This window comes from Herpailurus yagouaroundi, unplaced genomic scaffold (assembly GCF_014898765.1).
Source record: "Herpailurus yagouaroundi ecotype Mexico unplaced genomic scaffold, PumYag 205, whole genome shotgun sequence".
Classification (NCBI taxonomy): Eukaryota; Metazoa; Chordata; class Mammalia; order Carnivora; family Felidae; genus Herpailurus; species Herpailurus yagouaroundi.
The window spans coordinates 9486627-9506527 of record NW_024412436.1 but is presented as its reverse complement, the minus strand read 5'-3'; the positions used below and the strand labels follow the sequence as shown (position 1 = coordinate 9506527).

The 19901-nt window shown below is 39.8% G+C and overlaps 1 protein-coding gene across 5 annotated transcripts in view; it reads left to right on the top strand.

Annotated features, from left to right (window-relative positions):
* The window catches only part of AKT3 (AKT serine/threonine kinase 3), a 309200-nt gene that overhangs the window by 141936 nt on the left and 147363 nt on the right, over positions 1–19901 (top strand). The window contains exon 2 of one of the 5 annotated variants that reach the window (XM_040451851.1): positions 2748–2861. The exons of 3 other annotated variants lie outside the window; for them this stretch is intronic. Coding sequence is in view for 1 of the 2 variants with exons in the window: in XM_040451848.1 (XP_040307782.1) it covers positions 13410–13497 (88 nt within the window). In the remaining variant the exon portion in view is untranslated. Of the gene's footprint in view, positions 1–2747; positions 2862–13394; positions 13498–19901 lie in introns of those variants that run through there. One more of the 5 variants, XM_040451848.1, reaches the window with a different exon arrangement.

Genomic DNA, 19901 nt, shown 5'->3' with positions numbered 1-19901 from the left:
TCACATTTTTCCATTTTTTGCAAGAGGAGCCTGAATGGCTATTTATTTATTTTTTGTATGTATCATGTATCAACAATTGAACACTTGCCCAAATCATACCTATGTTTCTACTCTGTGTATTTTCAATATTCACTTTGTCTTCTATTACTCTTTAATGTTCCATACTTTACTTTTTGACGTATATTGCTACATTCTATTAGGTTGAATTACATATAAAGTTCTTAACCTCATTTTTGTTTTCAGTGATTTTTATTTACACTATTTTATGTACTTGATCATTTGAAGATTTGGTGCTTTTCTTCCCCTTGCCGTGATCAGATTTTTAGGCAAAGTTATGTCCTGTAATAGTGGCGTCTCACTATATATAATAGAGCCCTTACTTAAAATTTGATCATGTAGTGGATAAGTGCAACTGTAATCAGATTTTCTTCCTTTCTGTCATATTTTCTAGGGGGTACTGTAATCATTTATTTGCAAAGTTTAACCCATAAACTAAGTTTAGAACGGGGAAAGGAGAAAACCTTGTTAAAAATCACTTTAAAGGGAGATTGTTTGTAGAAAATTACAAAGAATAATAATGCCATACTCAGTCACACATTCTCTTCCTGCCATTCAAGTCACACCCTAATATGATAAGAAAAAATTTCCACAGAATGTCTATTCTTCCCTTCTTTTTTTCGGCATTACACAACAAACGTACAAAAAGCAAAAGTATAATCCTGTTTTCATGGACATGACTATGGAGTTCAGGGTTTCAGATGCGGCTCCTAGGTGTGACAGCCCCCCTCACCATCACGTCCTTTATGGACATAAATTTACATTGTGTGTCACATGAGTTTCCTATTAGATAGTCTCACTGTTCTAGTACTTCCTTCGTTAGAACGTTGTCAGTGACCTGCTCAGACAGACATCTGTCATGAGTCTTCCCTCGTGACTTTTCTGAGCTCTCTCTCTGTCACCCCCTTTCCTGATTTACCTGAAGCTAATTTATAGTTGCCGTCTTTACTGCCATAGCCTCATTTATCGGAATGTAAGTTGGGGGGCGCTTATGGAGAACCCAGGGGAGTGATAAACTTCTAGAGCACAGTGACTGTGTATGCTCATGTAAAAATTTTCCTGCAACATTTGTGACAAGGTCTGTGTGCTGGAAGGTCATCTGTCTTGGTTCTGCTACTTTACTAGTGTGTGGCCTTGGGCAAATCACATAATTTCTCTGGTCTTCATCTTTGTCATCTTTTTTTTTTAAGTTTATTTATTTGTGTATTTATTTTGAGAGAGAGAGAGAGAAAGAGAGAGAGAGAGAGGGCACAAGCAGGGGAGGGGCAGAGAGAGGGGGAGAGAGAATCCCAAGCAGGCTCAGCACTGTCAGCACATGGCCTGATGCAGGGCTTGAACTCACCAACCATGAGGTCATGACCTGAGCCAAAACCAAGTCTGATACTTAACCGACTGAGCCACCCAGGTGCTCCCATCTTTGTCATCTTTAGACACGAAGGTTAATAATACCCACTTCTCAGGATTATGGTAAGGATTAAATGAGATGTTGTATGTGAACACGCTTTGTAAATTGTGAAAGGGTGTGCAAATAAAAGTCTCAATGTAACAGGAGATATGCAGTAACTTTGCTCGGTTGAGTTAAATGACAGCCATCCTTCCCTTTCCAGCTACATTACATTGGAATGGCAAGGAAGCTACTTGATTGGATTTTCTTTAAAGATCATTAAAAGTTTTAGGTAGAAACTATTTGCAGTGCTGTCTTGCACTTGAAGACAGCTTCTATGGGTTGGTTGGGGGAAGAAATCCCAATTTCATTTAATGCCAAGGACTTTGATCTGTAACAGCTAGTCCTTGTAACTAAACATGAGCTAGACCCCCAAACCATGGCCATGGCCACCTCTGGCCAAGGAAGGAAGCATCACTACAGCTGCAAGGCCAGCCCCATTTCATTGGCCTCCGAGGAGTGGGGCACAGACCAGATTCTTCAAACCTTCAAGCCTTTGGGAAGTCAAAGCTTCCACGGGTGGTTGGTCCATGTGACTATTGTTACCCCTTATTTTAGTCAGAAGTTGTTTTCACTTTTTAATAGAAGGAATAACATCCTCACATATCTTTCTGACTATCCTGAGGGGATCCCTTGGTTACCATCCATCGGTGGAAAGTTTTTGATTAATTTGGTTCTTCCATTAGATGATTACTGTTTTATAAGGTGGAAGATGCACTGGGACTTGTTCTTAAGGGAAGGCAGGCAAGGAGTGATGAGTTTCCGTAGCTTATGTTAAATGATGTGAGGAGACCCCAACAGAGCCAGCCTTCCTTCTTCCCTTCTCCCTCCCTCCTCCTCTCCTCTTCCCCTCCCTTCTCTCCTCCCTCCTCTTCTTCCTCCTTCCCTTCCTCCTCTCTCTTTGAGCTTCTCCTAAGGTCAACAGTTAAGTACCATCTATCCAAAGATACTGACATAAAAGAACACCCTGCATGTAATTAGTTTCACTGAATTATTCTCAAACACTTTACCTCAGACTCTCCCCTTGACTCTCTTTCCTAGACACACTATCCAACCAACAGCCTCCCTCACTTAATTCTGTTTTTGAAATTTCCTACCTCGTGTGCCTATGATTTAAAGTAACACAATTTGGAAGCATAGGAGTTATCACAATTAATATTTAAGCATATTTTTAGGAAATCTAAGTTCTAATGGCTATTTAGAAAGTTTTTATTGAGGGTCTATTGTGTTCTCAACATTGTACCAGGTACTGAGGGAAAAAAGAAGGAAATAAGGAAGGAAACCAACCTTTCTTTGAGCGTTTCTATGTGCCAGGCCCTTTCACATATGTTATCTCATTTAATCTTCACACCGCTCTGAGGTAAGTATTATGTTCTCTATTTTAAAGAGACTGAGGGAGGTTATGTGACTTGGTGAGCTCGCTTACCTGGCAAATGGCCGGGCCAGGATTTCAGCCCGTGCTTCACAGAATGACTCTGAAGCCTGTGCCTGTGTTCATTTCATAATCCACAGACCTGGGTTAGCCCTTGGCTTTGGAGAGTTTATCATCTAGTAGCAAAAATCTGCCACAAATCCTTGGAATTGGTATTTTGAGATGTTTCATTCAGTTCTGAAGTAAGTTTTGCAATTAACACATTGAGTAAGAGTTTAGGAAAGGGAGGGTCGTTAAGGACTGGATCATCAAGACGAGCTTCTTGGAAATTGTGCTCGTTTGGAGAAAGAGTAAGATTTCAAAAGATGAAGTACATTCCAGGTAACGGGAATAGCATTAATTTGAAATGTTATTTCTGAGAAACTTCGGCTGAATCTCTTATTGTTGATTTAAATGAGTATGAAATCCTCAGATATGAATGAAAGCTCCAGATGGTATGTTATTTTTTTTATCCCTGTATAGAGTGAAAAATATCAAAGGAGGAAGAAGGATAAATGATGGGAATAAATATGGCACTTGAAATCTGTAGCAGAATGCCGTGCTCATACCAGACACTTGTTTTCTCAGGGTCACAGTTAGGCACTCTCCCCCCTTAGCTGACCTGGTGTTGTACGTGCGGTTCTTGCAGTAACATCGCTGTTCCTCGTCTCTCCTTGAAGAGTATAAAATAATTTTACTGATGCAAAGTAGTACTCCATTTTAAAATCCCATCTTAAAGGCAGTGTTTTTTCTTCAGCTAAAAAGGTTTCAAATGATAGCTTTTCACTTGGGAAAGGTACATTATCTCTTTATCTGTTTATTAAAAACAAGACCCTGACTTCTTAGATAAAGGAGAGGTAAGGTGGTGTGGAAAGGAGTGGGCGAGGGGCACTGGGTGGGAGGCTCTCCCCCTGCAGCCTGGGCATGAGAAGCAGCTGTGTGGGTTCAGCCACACACTTGTGTACTCTTTTGCACTAAGTTAATTATTAACAGGTCAATCCAGCTCAGTCTTCCAGGTAAAAATTTGCTGAATGTGTAATGCCACCCAACATGAGCCAGCCTGTGTGCACTGTTGTTTTTTATCTTGTCACCGATCCCAGCATTGTCCTCCATGATGCCCTTCCATCTCTGAAGGGTCAGAATCATTCTTTCCACACACTCTTCTGACTATCCTCATTTATGGGCTCGTTACATTTATAGATCATTTTTGGTTAAATTAAATGTGGATACCTACCTGGTTTATTTGTTTAATACTTATTTTTGAACTTAATTTTTTGTTTTCTAGAACGTAGATGTTTATGTGTAATTCATTTTTTTAATTGTCGACTAAAAGGGGTTATATGCCCATCGTATTTGCCTGTCATGGGAAATTAAGAGGGACTTGAGGAAGCAAGGAAAGAGAATTGACATTTTTTAAGAGCCTACTATGTACGACGTGCTTTATTTATGTGATCACATTATGTCACGGCAGGAATGACACGAAATAAAAGTACCTAAAAATCCTAGCAAACTAGACACTGAAACCAAGATCTAGAGAGATTAAGAAACTTTCCCAGAGCCTCTAAGCAGATAGAAGGCAGAGGTCCGTCTGATATCTGGCTGGAGTGCGTTGAATCATACACAGGGCTCCGACGACAGCTCTCTTCAAGTAATGTTTAGTCAGCACCCACAGAAACTTCACCGTATGCCAGATATTATACGCAGCGGGTTAATAGCAGATTCTCATTGTTCTTGAGAGATGTATTTTATGTCACAGCAGTTCTTACTTATTCTGTAGCAGGGGGACAAGCATACAGGTGATAGCTAGGTGGCCGGTTATTTGGTAGATTCCTATCAACACGACTGGTAATATCGACTGGTCCCGCCACCACCCAGGGGTTCCAGAGTTTTGTCACATGTGGTGTCAGGGAGGTTACAATGAAGGGTCCATACGATTCTTTCTTGTGATATTCAGTGGTTTGCCAGTCAGCAACATGGTAATTTCTCGAGACATTCAGTCTGCTGAGAAGTAGTAGTAGTAGTAGTAATAATAATAATAATAATAACAACAACAACAACAACAACCACTTGTTGAGGACCTTTATGGATATGTTAATCCCACTAACAGTTTTCCAGGATATATACTTTTGCTTCGTGATAGCCAGGGAATGAGGCTCATGGAGTTTGCCAGTGATCATGTGAACTTTTAAACCCCCAACTTGCAGGTTTCAAGGGCAGTGATTTTTTTGTGCACCATTGCTTAACTGAAACCTCTCCTGCTGCCCCGGGGTCTTGAGGTGAGAGGTTTTCTCGTGTGGGTAGTTCAGAAAGTGTGGGCTTTCCATGCCTCTAGACTAGTTTATATGTCGGTATCAGGGATCCGAGCTGGTGATTCTCAACTAGCGTGAGAAGATTTGTTTCAGAGCTCTGGGCTGCTTCTCTTTGTGGAAACTGAAGCTTAATGCAGAGGATTCACTGGTATGTGACCATTTCAGCTTTGCTTTTCTAATTATGTCCGAGAGGTCATAGGAGAGACTGATTTTGAGAGGCATAATCATCTGGATATTTCATATGACTCACGATCGTTGCATTTTTAACAGATTGGACTTCAAGGACACGTGTTTTGTTGATCTCTCTGCCATTATAGTCTAAATCACTCCCTGTCTTCCCCCCCCCCCCCATATCTTTATACTAATTTAAAAGCATTTATTTATTTATTTGAGTGAAGTTAACTGAGGCCCAAGGCCAGGGTGCAGGGAAGGACCTTTAAGCCTTGGAATTTAGGAACACTATGCAGGCATTCTTTTGGATTGGAAATAATACATAATCAAGCAGATGCTAATGAAAAATGAAATGCAGGGAGAGAGAAAAGAGACTAGGGTGGCTGTGTGAAAGTTTCATGGAGGAGAGTACATTGCCCCTTTATTACAATAATGTTGCTGCCCTATAATAAGGTCTTTCATTGCTGGTTCAGCTTTTTTCATTCATTTGTTTTGTGCTCTGCTTCCTGTTACTAATTGTCAGCACAATCGTCTTCCAACTATGAAGTCTCAGTGTCCTTTTGGACCAATTTGTCATTGTCTTTCTCCCTCACCCCCCAACCCATGCTCTCAGAATCTATTACTATGGTTGCATTTTTAGACATTTTTTATGTTTTAAAATGGCACTGCTTTTGAAACACGCCAGAATAGTTTATGATAATTGAATCATCCAACCAGCAACAGTTACTGCTTCCAAAAGCACACTGGTGAAGTTTAAAGTTTCTGTCTCTATAGGATATTCTTATAAAGTGATTAAAAATAAACATGCAATACTCTATAGCAGTATTTCATACACATTGTTCCTTTGAGCTTCACAATGGCCCTGGGGAAAGAGGACATTTCATTAAACTATATTCTTGACATAATTCACCAAATATTTGGAATTTCTGTGCCTATAGGAAGTTATATTTTTATTGTTTTCCTATCAATGGCTCTTGATTCTTAGACTATTATAAGAAATCTTCAGGGTTGGCTTACATTGACAAGCCTAAACAAATTCCAATATCAGAATCCAGGCACATGTTACATGTTATTTCCTGTACGGTTTTTAACTTTTTGGCCAATACATATTCCAAATGTGCTCTCCGCCTTGAACCAGTAATTTAATATTGACAGAAAGACATTTTTCAAATTTAATTTCTGTAAAGAACTTCTGAAACAATATTATTCCTTGACAGTTCATCTGTCACCTAGAACTTTCCCTATCTTAATGATCATGTGATAAAAGTTTATTGGTGTTTCTAAGTTTTGTATTCTCACAATAGATAGCAATTATTTTTGGTGCATAAATACTAGACAAGAAGTTTGGTCAGTTTACTTTGGGGGAAAACAATTTCAGTACTCTCTGTAGGTCACCTATTTCTGTCGATTAATTGCAGAAAACTGGTAAGTGTAATATACAAAGTTTGTTATAAAGAAAGAAAACTTCACTTCCTCTCTTGTAAGTAGCTAACATTCCTAAAACAGTTCATGACATACCAAGAAGAGCCAAGAATTCAGAGCTAGAAAACATGGATTAGAGATTCAGCTTTACAACCTTAATGACTTGATGATTTTGAATTAGTGACTGAAAAACCAGACAGCTTCCATTTTCTTATTTGTGAAATGGAAATAATGAAAACCCCTAAAACTTTACTGGGAAGATTAAAGGGAAATAATGCACGTAAAATCTTAATGTTACAGGAAAGCAGCTGATAATAGGCCAAAATAATGGCTTAGTACTTAATTATTTAAAAAGAATAAATTTTGGAGAAAGATGTAGTGGAAAGCAAAGTTTCCCTACTCAATTGGGAAAAGATAGAAGATGAGATTTTTTTATTCTGCTGGAGACAAATGAACTGATTATTCCAATGTGCACTCTTCATTTATCTTGCAATGCACCACTTATACCCAATTTTGAAACATACTGTTTTTGTGCTATAGTAAAGACCCAGAGGCTTCTTTATGGTTATGACTGAAACCTTTTAAAGTCAGGATAGCTTATTTGGAGTCAGAATTCTGAATGGAAACCGAGACATCTCTGTCTTTCCTTAAAGTTATAAGAAGTCAGTGTTTTCCAGATCGGTCAGATTAGAATAATGACTCTTTGGTTATCTTTACATATGGTTTAAATGAAATTAATAGGTTTGTTGGTTTATAATCTCCCAAAATTCTTTTTTTTTTTTTTTTTTTTTTGATAGTTCTCTGCTTTCCTCTGAATGGATAGGCCTACCTTTTGATTGTTCTCCAAGGAAAAGATCCCTTTAACTATTCTATAAATCTACTGCTTTCTACTAGGGAAAGGATACTAGCTTTTAATTGTTAGAGCCATGGCTGTGCAATCAAGAATTTGATTAGGCTTTAAATAGTTTTTTCAAATTGATGTCATCATTGAGATTTATTTATATGTATACATAGAGTGAACTGGACAAATGGATTTTGAAGAAATAAGTAAGATTGGTGGGGATCATAAAGTAAATTGTGCTTCTGAAGGCATGTGAACTTTAAAATATTGAGATTATCTTATAAGAAAAAGAGAACTAGTTGTGATAAACTCTGTTGCATCAGAAATATTTTCTATTTGAAAAAAAATGCTTATTTATTTATTTTGAGAGAGAGAGAGAGAGCAGGGGAGGAGCAGAGATAGAGGGAGAGAGACCCCTGTCAGCACAGAGCCCGACGTGGGGCTCGAACTCACAAACTGTGAGATCAAGACCTGAGCTGAAACCAAGAGTTGGATGCTTAACTAACTGAGCCACCCAGGCACCCTGTATTCAGAAATGTTTTCTGAAGCTCTTTTTGTTTGTTTGAATTCAGGCTGTGACGAATCAAACAGAACTATTAGAAGTACCAGGTACCCTGAAGCTTTCAGTATAGTTAAGGAGATACACTTGAAGCAGTCTGTAACTAACAGTATGTGATCAGTCCCAGCATGTGCAATGTAAATGTTAAGTGCAGAAGATCTTCCAGAGTAGAGAGTAAGAGCTGGAATCAGAGCTTTTCAGCGACTGGAATCTAGGTAGAAGGGAAGGAAAGTGTTTCACATGACAGAAGCAGTGTGAATTAAATCCTGAAATTAAGAATAATCCGGGAGCTTTTTAAAAAACAAAGCAGAGGGGCGCCTGGGTGGCCTAGTCGGTTGAGCGTCCGACTTCGGGTCAGGTCACGATTTCACGGTGTGTGAGTTCGAGCCCAGCGTCAGGCTCTGGGCTGATGGCTCAGAGCCTGGAGCCTGTTTCCGATTCTGTGTCTCCCTCTCTCTCTGCCCCTCCCCCGTTCATGCTCTGTCTCTCTGACGCAAAAATAAATAAACGTCGAAAAAAAAATAAAAAAAAAAACAAAAAACAAAAAACAAAGCAGAAAGAGACCCATGAATACAGAGAACTAACTTATGGTTGCTGGAGGGGAGGGGGGTGGGGAATGGACAGAGTGGATGAGGGGGAGTGGGAGGTGCAGGCTTCCAGTGGTAGAATGAATAAGTCCCAGGAATAAAAGGTACAGCGTAGGGAATATAATCAATGGTATTGAAACGGCATTGTCAGGTGACAGACGGCAGCTATACTTGTGGTGAGCACAGCATAACATACACTTGTTGAATCACTGTGTTGTACACCTGAAAAAAAGAACCGGAGAATGTTTAAGGGACAATGAAGATACACATATATATCAGGAGAAAGTACTCCTTGTCGTTTTCAATCAGCTTTTAAATTTTTCACACTCCACAAGCGATACCATACAGTGTTTGTCTTTCTCTGGTTTATCTCACTTCGCATAATACCCTCAAATGTGATCCATTGTTATCCATGAAATTGCAGGGTATTTTTTTTAGTATCACATTTTCATCATCCATTTGTCCATCATGGGGAAATTAGGTTGCTTCCATACGTTGGCTGCTGTATATAATGCTGCAATGAACAGGAGGGAGATTTCCAGATCATATGGTAGTTCAGTTTTTCCTCTTAGGAATCATCATAGAGTTTTTCATAATGGTTGCCACCAATTTCTCTTCCTGCTAACAGTGTTGTGTAAAGGTTCGCTTTTCGTGCAAGCCCACCAACATTTGTTATTTGTCTTTTTGATTCTAGTCTTTCAGACAGGTAGAAGGTGATGTTTCATTGTGGTTTTGGTTTGCATTCCCTGAACGATGAGTGACCTTGAACATCTTTTCATGTGTATTTTGGCTTTGTTTATTCAGCCCTTCTGCTTGGTTTGTAATCAGATTACTTGTTTTTGTTGTTGTTTGTTTATTTGTTTTTTGGTGTTGTGTAAGTTCTTTACATAGTTTGGATATTAACCCTTTATTGGATATGTCATATGCAAATATCTTCTCCCATTCAGAAGGTTGCCTTTTTGTTGTGTTGGTTTTCTTTGCTGTGCAGAAGCTTTTAATTTTGTTGTAGTCCCAATAGTTTAATTTTGCTTTTGTCTCCCTGGCCTCAGAAGACATATCTGAGAATGTAGAAGAAAATGTTTCTATGGTTGATGTCAGAGAAATTCCTTCTTGTTTTCTTCTAGGAGTTTAATGGCTTCAGGTCCCACATTTAGTTCTTTAATCCATTTTGAGTTTGTGTGTATGGTGGAGTTTTGTTCTTCTGCATATTGCTGTCCAGTTTTTCCAACACTGTTGTTGAAGAGACTGCCTTTTCCCCATTGTATATTGTAGCATCCTTTGTTATAGATAAAGTGATGAAATAAGTGTGGGTTTGTTTCTGGGCTGTCTGTCCTATTCCACTGATCCATGTGTCTGTTTTTGTGCCAGTACCATACTGTTTTGATTACTGTAGCTTTGTATTATATCTTGAAATCTGGAGTTTTGATACCTCCCGTTTTTCTTTTTCAAGATTGCTTTGGATATTTGGATCCTTTGATTTTCATACAAATTTTAGGATTATTCTTTTCTAGTTCTGTGAAAATGGCTGTTGATATTTTGATAGGGATTGCATTGAATCTATAGATTGCTTTGGGTAGTATGGACACTTTAATGGCATTTGGTTTTTTTTTTCTTTAATTTTTAAAAATGTTTATTTTTGAGACAGAGAGAGACAGAGTGTGAGCAGGAGAAAGGCAGAGAGAGAGAGAGAGGGAGACACAGAATCTGAAACTGGCTCCAGGCTCTGAGGTGTCAGCACAAAGCCGGATGCAGGACTCAAACCCACGAACTGTGAGATCATGACCTGAGCTGAAGTCGGAAGCTTAACTGACTGAACCACCCAGACACCCCAACATTTGTTCTTTCAATCCATGAGCATGGAATATGTTTTCGTTTATTTGTGCCGTGTTCAATTTCTTTCACCAATGTTTTATAGTTTTCAGAGTACAGGTCTCTAGCCTCCTTGGTTAGTTAAGTTTATTCCTAGATATTTTATTCTTTTTGATGCAATTATAAGTGTGATTTATTTTCTTAATTTCTCTTTCTGCTGCTTCATTGTTAGTGTGTAGAAATGCAACAGATTTCTGTGTATTAATTTTGTATCCTGTGACTTTACTGAATTCAGTTCTGAATTCTAGTAGTTTTTTTGGTGTGGGGTATTCATTTTGTTTTTATTTATTTTTTTAATGTTTACTTAACTCTGAGAGAGAGAGAGACAGAGTGTGAGCAGGCAAGGAGCAGAGACACAGGGAGACACAGAATCCCAAGCAGGCTCCAGGCTCTGAGCTGTCAGCACAGAGCCCGACGCGGGGCTCGAACTCACGAGCTCTGAGGTCATGACCTGAGTGGAAGTGTGACGCTTAACCAACTGAGCTACCCAGGTGCCCCTTATTGTTTTTATAGTAAGGGATAAAATTTGAAAAGGATTTGGGCTTGCTTATGAGTGACTGATGGGGTTGAGCTTTGTCCTGCAGAGACTTGTATATTTTTGAGAGGGAGAATCATCTATAGAATAAGAGTTTGAGGAAGACTGCTCAGGCCTGTAGTCATACGTGGGACACCTTGGACAGGGAGAAGGGTGGGGGAAGGGAGACCATCTGGGAGGCCAGTTCAGGGATCCCGATTTTGGTAATGAGTGTCTGGTTGAGCAGTGAAAACAGACGTTTCTGAAAGAATTGTTAAGATGAATGTTGCTTAGCTATGGGTCAGAAGAGTCAAAGATGAGTGTGTTTATTGCGTGATTAGGAAAATGATATAGAAATAAATTGAATAGAAACACTGTGTCAATGTGGTAATTTTCAGTGCAGACGATAAAAGAAACTATGAAATGCTTTTAGGTATGTTGAGAATGGGATGATAATAGGGCCTCAGAAAAGCGATGCCAGCTTTGCCATATGGAAGGTTCAGGTTTGAGAGTCTTCAGACATCAGGTGACATTTGAGGCAAAGCCACCAGAGGGCTCCCCCAGGATTATATCTGCAGCCCTCCCCAGGTCACTGAAGATCCCCCTGACCTCATTTCCTACCATTTCCTGAACTCCAGCCACCCTGGACTCCTTGCTGTTTCTGACACATCTGTGGGCCCCTTCCCGCTGTGGGTCCGTGCACTTCCTGTGCCTTCGACCGGAAGCCTCCTGCCACAGACGGCTGCACCGGAGCCTCCTTTCCGTGAGAGGATTTTCCTACCCTTTCGTTCTAAAGTAGTACTGCCTGCCTGCCATTTTAACTCGTTGCCCTGCCTCATTTCTCTTCATAATACTTACAAGCAGTACTAGGTTAATAAATTCATTGTTTTACTTGGTTATAGCTTGACCACGCCTCCACTCAGTGGAGCAGAAGCTTTATGCCAAAATAGGGACTTTGTTTTGTTGGCCGCTCCACCCCCAGGGCCTAGCTTGGTGCCTGGCACACCATGGGCACACGATAAATACTCATTTAGTGAATGAACTTACTAAGGACAAAATGATCACAAAAGCACAGTTGAACACAAAGGACGGAGCCTAAGGGAGCAGCTCCGTTCCGAGGAAGAGACCCTGAGAAAGAAGACCCCGGAGCCATCAGAGGGATGGAAGCAAAACCGGGAAAGTCAGTGTCCTGGGGGTGCGGGGGGAGGGGACTTGCAGGACGGGGGCCAAGAACATCAGATACGGCAGAAAAATGGGACAAGAACAGGGAAGAGATACGAGGGATTTTAGGAGAGACGGTAACCGCAGCGTTACTGATGGTTAGGGAAAGGCGACCGACGAAGGCCAGTTCCGTAGCTCGTGGTTTTGAGTAATGGGCTGTGAGGGCAGGGTGATCAGCACGCAGTGCGTACGCGTCTTGGTCTGGGTGCGTATTTATGGCTTACGCCCCTTGGTGCGCATGGCGATGTGGTGGTGAGCGTGTCGGACTAGAAATACTGTCCCGTTGGCACAAATAGAAGCACGAGGCATTTACGTTGTAAATTAGAGTTGGTACGAAATAAACTGATTATTCCAGCAGTGATTCCTATAAACTTAAATGCCCAATGAAATATTCTGAAGTTTAAATTGTATTAGGTGAGTCTAATTAACCAGAAGAGCCTTTATTTTAGATAGTCTCATGTATATTTTATATTTTAAAAATAATTTCCTTTTCCATAGTCAGCCATTTAAGCCTTTGGGGGTTTTTGTTTTGTTTTGTTTTTTGTTTTGGATACAATACTTTGAGGAAGGAATCTAATACTATTTTGGAGGGGGTTTCCGTTTTCGACTTTTGATGATGGGAAATTTCCGATGTACACATAAAATACAATAGCTTAATAAATTCTCCTCTACCTGTTACCTAGACTTAACAGTTACTGTTTTATCAGACTTACATTATCATTTTGTTAAAATATTTCATGTAAACTCAGGTATTATGACATTTATCCCTGAATTCTATGTAAGCAATAAGGAATTTTCCCACATAGTTACAGTATCACCGTCTACCTTTATTAGGTGGATTTTATTAATTTAGAAGTTTTATTAACTTAGAGCTCTTTAATAATATCCAAGAAGAAATTCATATTCGGGTTTTTTCCAGTTGTCACCTAAAATAGCTTTAACAGCTGGCTTGTTTAACAGAATCCATTAAGGCTCTGCTGGTCTAGAAGAGTTCTGGGTTCTATATGACCCCCACTTTGGTTCTGCATTCACTGAGCAGAGAGAGGAGGCTGTGCGACCTGTGGAGAGTCTCTTCTTCTGGAATATTCTCTGGTAATTGCTTCTCAAAGTGTCATTAACTTGTTACATGACAAAATTTGTCATCTGTTCTCTCATTACATGTATTCACATGAGACCTGCTGTGTTTAGGCACAGTACTAGGTAATGAAATAGTATGGGCCTTGCTCTTAGAGAACTTGGAATCCAATATACATTCTCGTTAGATTCTTTTACAATTTTATTATTAGATCCTAGTTTCATCATACCTCAAATAGAAATTAGTTTTTCTTATTTAGTTGATCCAAAACTGGTACTTATGATTATTTTTCAGATTTGAACACTGTACCCAAGAACAGGCTATGTTAAAATGGTTAGATGTTATCCTGTTTACATCTAAATAATCCACTTCTGTTTGTTTTGTGGCATATTATCATAATAAGCTGCCCACTGTGATAACTGAGTATGATGGGGTTCTGTGCCATTGTTAAATAGGATGATGTAGGGGTGCCTGGGTGGCTCAGTGGGTTAAGCTCTGGCTCTTGATTAAGGCTACCATCATGATCTCATGGTTCGTGAGATCAAGTCCCATATCAGGCTCTGTACTGACAGCGCAGGACCTGCTTGGGATTCTCTCTCCTTTCTCTGCCCCTCCCTTGTTCACACTTGCGTGGTCTCTCTCAAAATAAATAAATAAGCTTTAAGAAATTAGGATGGTATAGACCTTCATTTACGGAAGTGAAAAATTTGCAACATATTAAATGAGCAGAGCACCTACATAATATGTCTTACATGTTGTGGTCTCATTTTTATTTTTTAAAAATGCTCAGAAAAGTTCTGAAGGAATGTACATTAAAACCTTAACAGTGGTTATACTTGTGTGGTAGGATGCTGGTTAATTTTCTTTTCATTTTACCTATATCTGCTTATGAATTGTTCTACAGTAAGCATAGATAATTTATACAATGAAAGTAAATAAATCAGTGAGTTAAAAGCCAGCTTGACTACACAACATTGTATATGTACGTAACACCATAGAATTGTACATTTAAAATTGGGGGCGCCTGGGTGGTTCAATTAGTTGAGCGTCTGACTTCGGCTCAGGTCACGATCTCATGGGTCACGAGTTTGAGCCCCACATTGGGCTCTGTACTGACAACTCGGGGCCTGGAACCTGCTTCAGATTCTCTCTCCCTCTCTCTCTTCCCCTGCTTGTGCTCTGTGTCTCTCTCTCAAAAATAAATAAACATAAAAAATTAAAAAAAGAATATACATAATAGTATTATATTTGAGGACTCAAAAATACACCCTCTTTATGGTCATTATAGCTGACAGCATTATTTCATTGTGCCATTTCATTATAAATAGAATCTATTATTATGCCTTTGTTTTTCATGTTGCCTATTAGAACTTATTTAAAAAAATAGTATTTAAAGGGTTCTAGAGGTTGAAATAAAACCTAATCTTTTAATAAATTCTGAACAGATGATATAAAAAAGATTCTTTTTGGTATGTATTTTTTTGATTTGGCGTGTTACAATTCCTCTAATTGGCTTCCAGGTTTACAAAGTGATCACAGCTTCAAATATACTTGGGTGTCTGTGGTTCAGAACATGTAAACATAAGCAGAAGACTTGAAATTTAGCTTACAGTTTAACTTGCTCAGGTGACTTTAACTAGGATACCTAATTTAAGTACCAGTGTAACAAATGCTTTGCTGAAATATATGATGGGTTATGATATAATAAAAGTTAGCTGCCTGGCATTTTATATGAGAACACTTGCTTTTTTCTAGTGTGTTAAATAGCTCCAGAAATCATAGCTAATCATTTGGTTAATAGCTTTTTCGAATCGCTATTCAAAGCTTCTGCTTTTGATTTTAGAATTTTCACGTGGCCTACCTTGATTTGGGAACTTTTCCGTAATTAAAAGGAAAATATTCTTCTGAAGAAGTATTAGCAAATCTACTTGTCAACCACCATTCCTTTTAAGAATAAGAGTCTCCTTTAAGAATGAGAGTTTTCAGACATGAACCATATTCTGAAAACTCCTGTATTTCTCTTCATTTTACAGGGAGCTGTAGGATGTGTTCATGATTCCATATTTTGGTTAACATAAAAGAACCGAAGGCCCACTTGTTTGTTTAAACATGGTGATTGACGGTTTTTGTATTCAGATTCAGCTCTTTGACTACCTCTTTGTGCAGCAGTAAACCCGATACGGAGATAGAGTGCCCTCTTCCCTTGTACTGACCCGAGTACCACTGAATTATCTTGAGCCAGCTTTTGGTAACTGCTTCTCTCTTTTACTGGCTCAATCTCTTTTACTGTATCATTTTGAAATAGGATTCATTTGTAGAGTATTTCATATTGAAACATATAAAATATAGGTTTGTTTCTGTAAAAACAGAAAGTAGTAAAAACTACGTGTTCATAATAACATTTTTGTTCAGCTAGGCTTCAGAAGGTCCTGACTGAAACCTTTAAGCCATTAGTGAAGTACTACTTTACAATTACATGTGTTGTAATTGGATGTTGAATGATTAATAACAGAGTTTGGTGTGTGCTATAGGTTGTAGAGAGTTTCTTACTCATTATTGTTACTATACTATGCCCAGAGTCTTACATAGTGGCTGGCCCAGAATTGGTATAGGTCGTTGAGGCCATGAATATTTAGCATGTTTAGTCCAAATAGCCAAGTTGTGCATAACTATTTAGGTCATTATGTTATTATTTTAGTATTTTTCCAAAACCATCCTGTATGTAAATACAAATAGTTTATTTGTTTCTAAGAAGTTCCTTTCCAGTGGTCTGCTAGAGAATGGTAATTAATCCCTTGTTTATCACTTTTGTAAGTTATGTTAATTGATAATCACTTAGAATCCCATATGTAATATTTTAAGTAGGTTGTTAAATTATAGCATTGAGAAGTTTTTAAAAGTATATCCCTTAAACTTCACTTAGGTATAGTGTTGAAAATATGCTTCCTTTAAAGTCTTTCTTTAATTCCTGAACCTGGGGGCTTGGAGGTGTGCTTTGCAGGGGATCACAGCACTGCTGGTGTGAGAGAGGCTAGATTTGAGTCTGACACTCTGATTTAAATTTTTTTTTAAGTTTTTATTTATTTTTGAGAGAGAGACAGACAGACAGACACAGCAGAAGCAGACTCCAGGCTCTGAGCTGTCAGCACAGAGCCTGACGCAGGGTTCAAACCCATAAACTGTGAGATCATGACCTGAGCTGAAGTCAGATGCTTAACCACCTGAGCCACCCAGACACCTCTGACACTCTGATTTTAAAGTCTGCTGTCTTAGTCATCTTAACATCACCACAGGAGTGACCTTAAGTAAACTAAAGTGTAGGTGAACTTGGATTGGGCATTCTTACTTCCCTTATCTGTTCTTCCTATTTCTGCTTCATACAGTCCATAGAGTTCACCCTTGAGTTTTTCTGTCAGGCCTGCGCATCTTGTGTCTGTCCTCTATTCATTACTTTAAAAGTCACTCAGTCAGTTGTTCAGTCATGAGCTATGTCCTGTGTCCCCTTATGTGCTATTGCGTCCTAGGTGTTATGGGGAAGGTTTGCACATAATTCCTAACTTCTAAGTAATTTCTCTACTAGGGCGTCACTTGAACTGTATAAAAGCTGACTGGAAACTTAATAGGAGTTTTGTGAAGTAGGAAATGGGAAGAACAGTGGTCTTCACAGAGAATCAGGTTGGGTCTGTGCTTTATAGGTATAAATGTATAGTATATAGTATTTGTAGTACAGTATTTTAGAACTTTCAGATTTAAACAAAATATAAATTGATATCCTGTATTTGGTGCTTTTAACATTCATATTTCAAAAAGTATGTGACATCGCTATACAATATTTAACTGTGGAACAGATTTTACGATCTGTCGATTCTACCACCTTTTCATTATTTTGCACACCGCCAGGTTCTCGCTTTTCTCCTTACCCATTTTGAATTCACCAGTTGATTACCTAAATCAGGGTGCCGTGACTCCTCTCTTTTGCTTCTTGCTTTGCCAAACTTACTTGGTTAAATTACAGCTTTGCTGAAATCTAGTCCTCTGTATGCCCCAGCCACACCCATGTAGCTGAATAAATACATCTGGGGGAAACACGCAACCATGTGAATTCTTGATTGTGAAATTCCAACGGGCCCCTGATGCTGCCCCGCTGTCGTGTTACAGTTCCCTAGTCTGTTCGCTCTTCTATTCTCCTAGCGGGCTCTTATGTACCTTCTCTCTTCTCAGAGCCCCAGCGCATCCTCTTCCAACCTGAATCTCTTTTTATACATTTTTTAAATGTTTATTTATTTTTGAGCAAGAGAGAGAGCTTGAGCGGGGGAGGAGCAGAGATAGAGGGAGACACAGAATCCAAAGCAGGCTCCAGGCTCCGAGCTGTCAGCACAGAGCCCAACGCGGGGCCGGAACCCATGAGCTGTGAGATCATGACCTGAGCTGAAGTCGGATGCTTAACTGACTGAGCCACCCAGGCGACCCTCTTCCAACCTGATTGTTTAAAAAAAAAATTTTTTTTCATTTCTCAGAGACAGAGAGACAGAGCATGAGCAGGGGAGGGGCAGAGAGAGAGAGGGAGACACAGAATCTGAAACAGGCTCCAGTCTCTGAGCTGTCAGCACAGAGCCTGATGCAGGGCTTGAACTCATGGACTGTGGGATCATGACCTGAGCCGAAGTTGGATGCTTAACCGACTGAGCCACCCAGGCACCCCTCAACCTGATTCTTAAAGATGGCTTTATATCCCAATTCACTGGGGAAAAAAAAATAGAAGTAATATGAAAATCCTTTCTACTAGCTCCTACTTGCATGTATACCCTTGATTGCTTTGGGGCTCTTAGTGTCTTGTTCTCTCACTAAATGGTCTATACTCCTGACTAGAGCCAGCCCTCTGCTTGTCTAGCAAATCCTCTCTTCTTATCTGTATAAGGAAGTTGCTCCAGAAATTTACTCCTCTTATATCATCAAAACTACCTTCTTGTTAGATACTACTATCAGAATTCATCCAACTTGGACAATATTTGGTAAGTGTCTGCTTTGGGGAAAAATAGTGTTTAGGCACGGATGGGCACAGTTCTAGGTGCTAAGAATCTTATCAGTGCAGCTTACATTCTTGTTGGGGAGATAGACAATAAGCCAAAAAAGATACTAAGCCATTTCATATGTTTGAGGGTGATAACGTATGTGAAATAAAAAAGTAGAGCAGGTAACAGGGGTTGGGGAGGCCTGGGTCAAGGGTGCAGATCACAGAATTTCAGCAGCATGGTCACGTGTAGGTGAGATCTGATCTGAGACTTGGTCGGCCGTGGGCTGTGTGAGGGGACAGCATGCCAGGCAGAGAGCACATCTAGACACAAGGCTAGGAGAGAGGGTGTAGCGCCTATCTGAGGAAGTGCACCAAAGCCAGGGTGGCCTGGAAGGGAATACTGACTAGGTTGGGAGGTCAGAAACTTAAGCTGGGTGGGTGGGAGGCCCAGATCATGTAGGACCCTTGTAGATCATTTCAAGGCCTTTGTCTTCTATTCTTAGTGAATCAGAAGCATTGCAGAATGTATTCTTGCAGGCGATCATGTTAAGATCTCTGGCCGCTCATGTTGAGAGCAGACTACAGTGAGGGACAGAGACAGCTACTCTTGAGTTCTGGGCGTGTTCACGTGAGAGATAATGATGGGTTGTTCCCAGACAGTGGGAGAGGAGAGAAATGATCCTAGATACATTTGGAAAGCAGAGCCAACAGGCTTTCCAGGATGAGATATGAGAAGAGAGGAGGAGTTAAGGGTGGTGCCAGGGCTTTTGACCTGAGCACTTAAGGAGATGGAGGTGCCGTCATCTGAGATAGAGAGAGCTAGAGCGGAGGGTGGCGGAGGGAGGAGGGGCAAAGGTAGGAGCAATCAGCTCACTTTTGGATGAGTTCAGATGTCTTTTTTTTTTTTTTTAAGTTTTTATTTAAATTCCGGTTAGTGAAATACCAGTTTCAGGTGTACAAAGCAGTGATTCACCCTGTGCTCATCGTGACAGTTGCCAAGTTCTGATGTCTTTTAGAATACAGTTTCTAGCCTTCAGTAATGGATCTAGCCCTTCCACATTTCTGAGTAGGAAGAGCTGGTTTTATGGCACCTGGGAGGTGTAGGCACTTGGCAGTGAGAGTCTGAAGTAGGACTGCATTGCTGGAAAAGTCACGTCCTGGCAAATACTACCAGTATCAAAGAGGAGCACCCCATGATTTGAGTCTGGATGGTGGAAAAATTAGGAAAGCCAGGAGGAGGAACAGAATCAGGGGAAAAGATAGTAGGTGTTAGGTGTCATACCAGTACTTCAGCCAGGTAGATCGACCCACTGTATAGTTAATCATGGATGTCACAAAATACAGATCCAAGATGGAAAGAAGTGTGGAGTTTTAGATCGGTAAACCAAGAGATGCTGAAACTGTGAA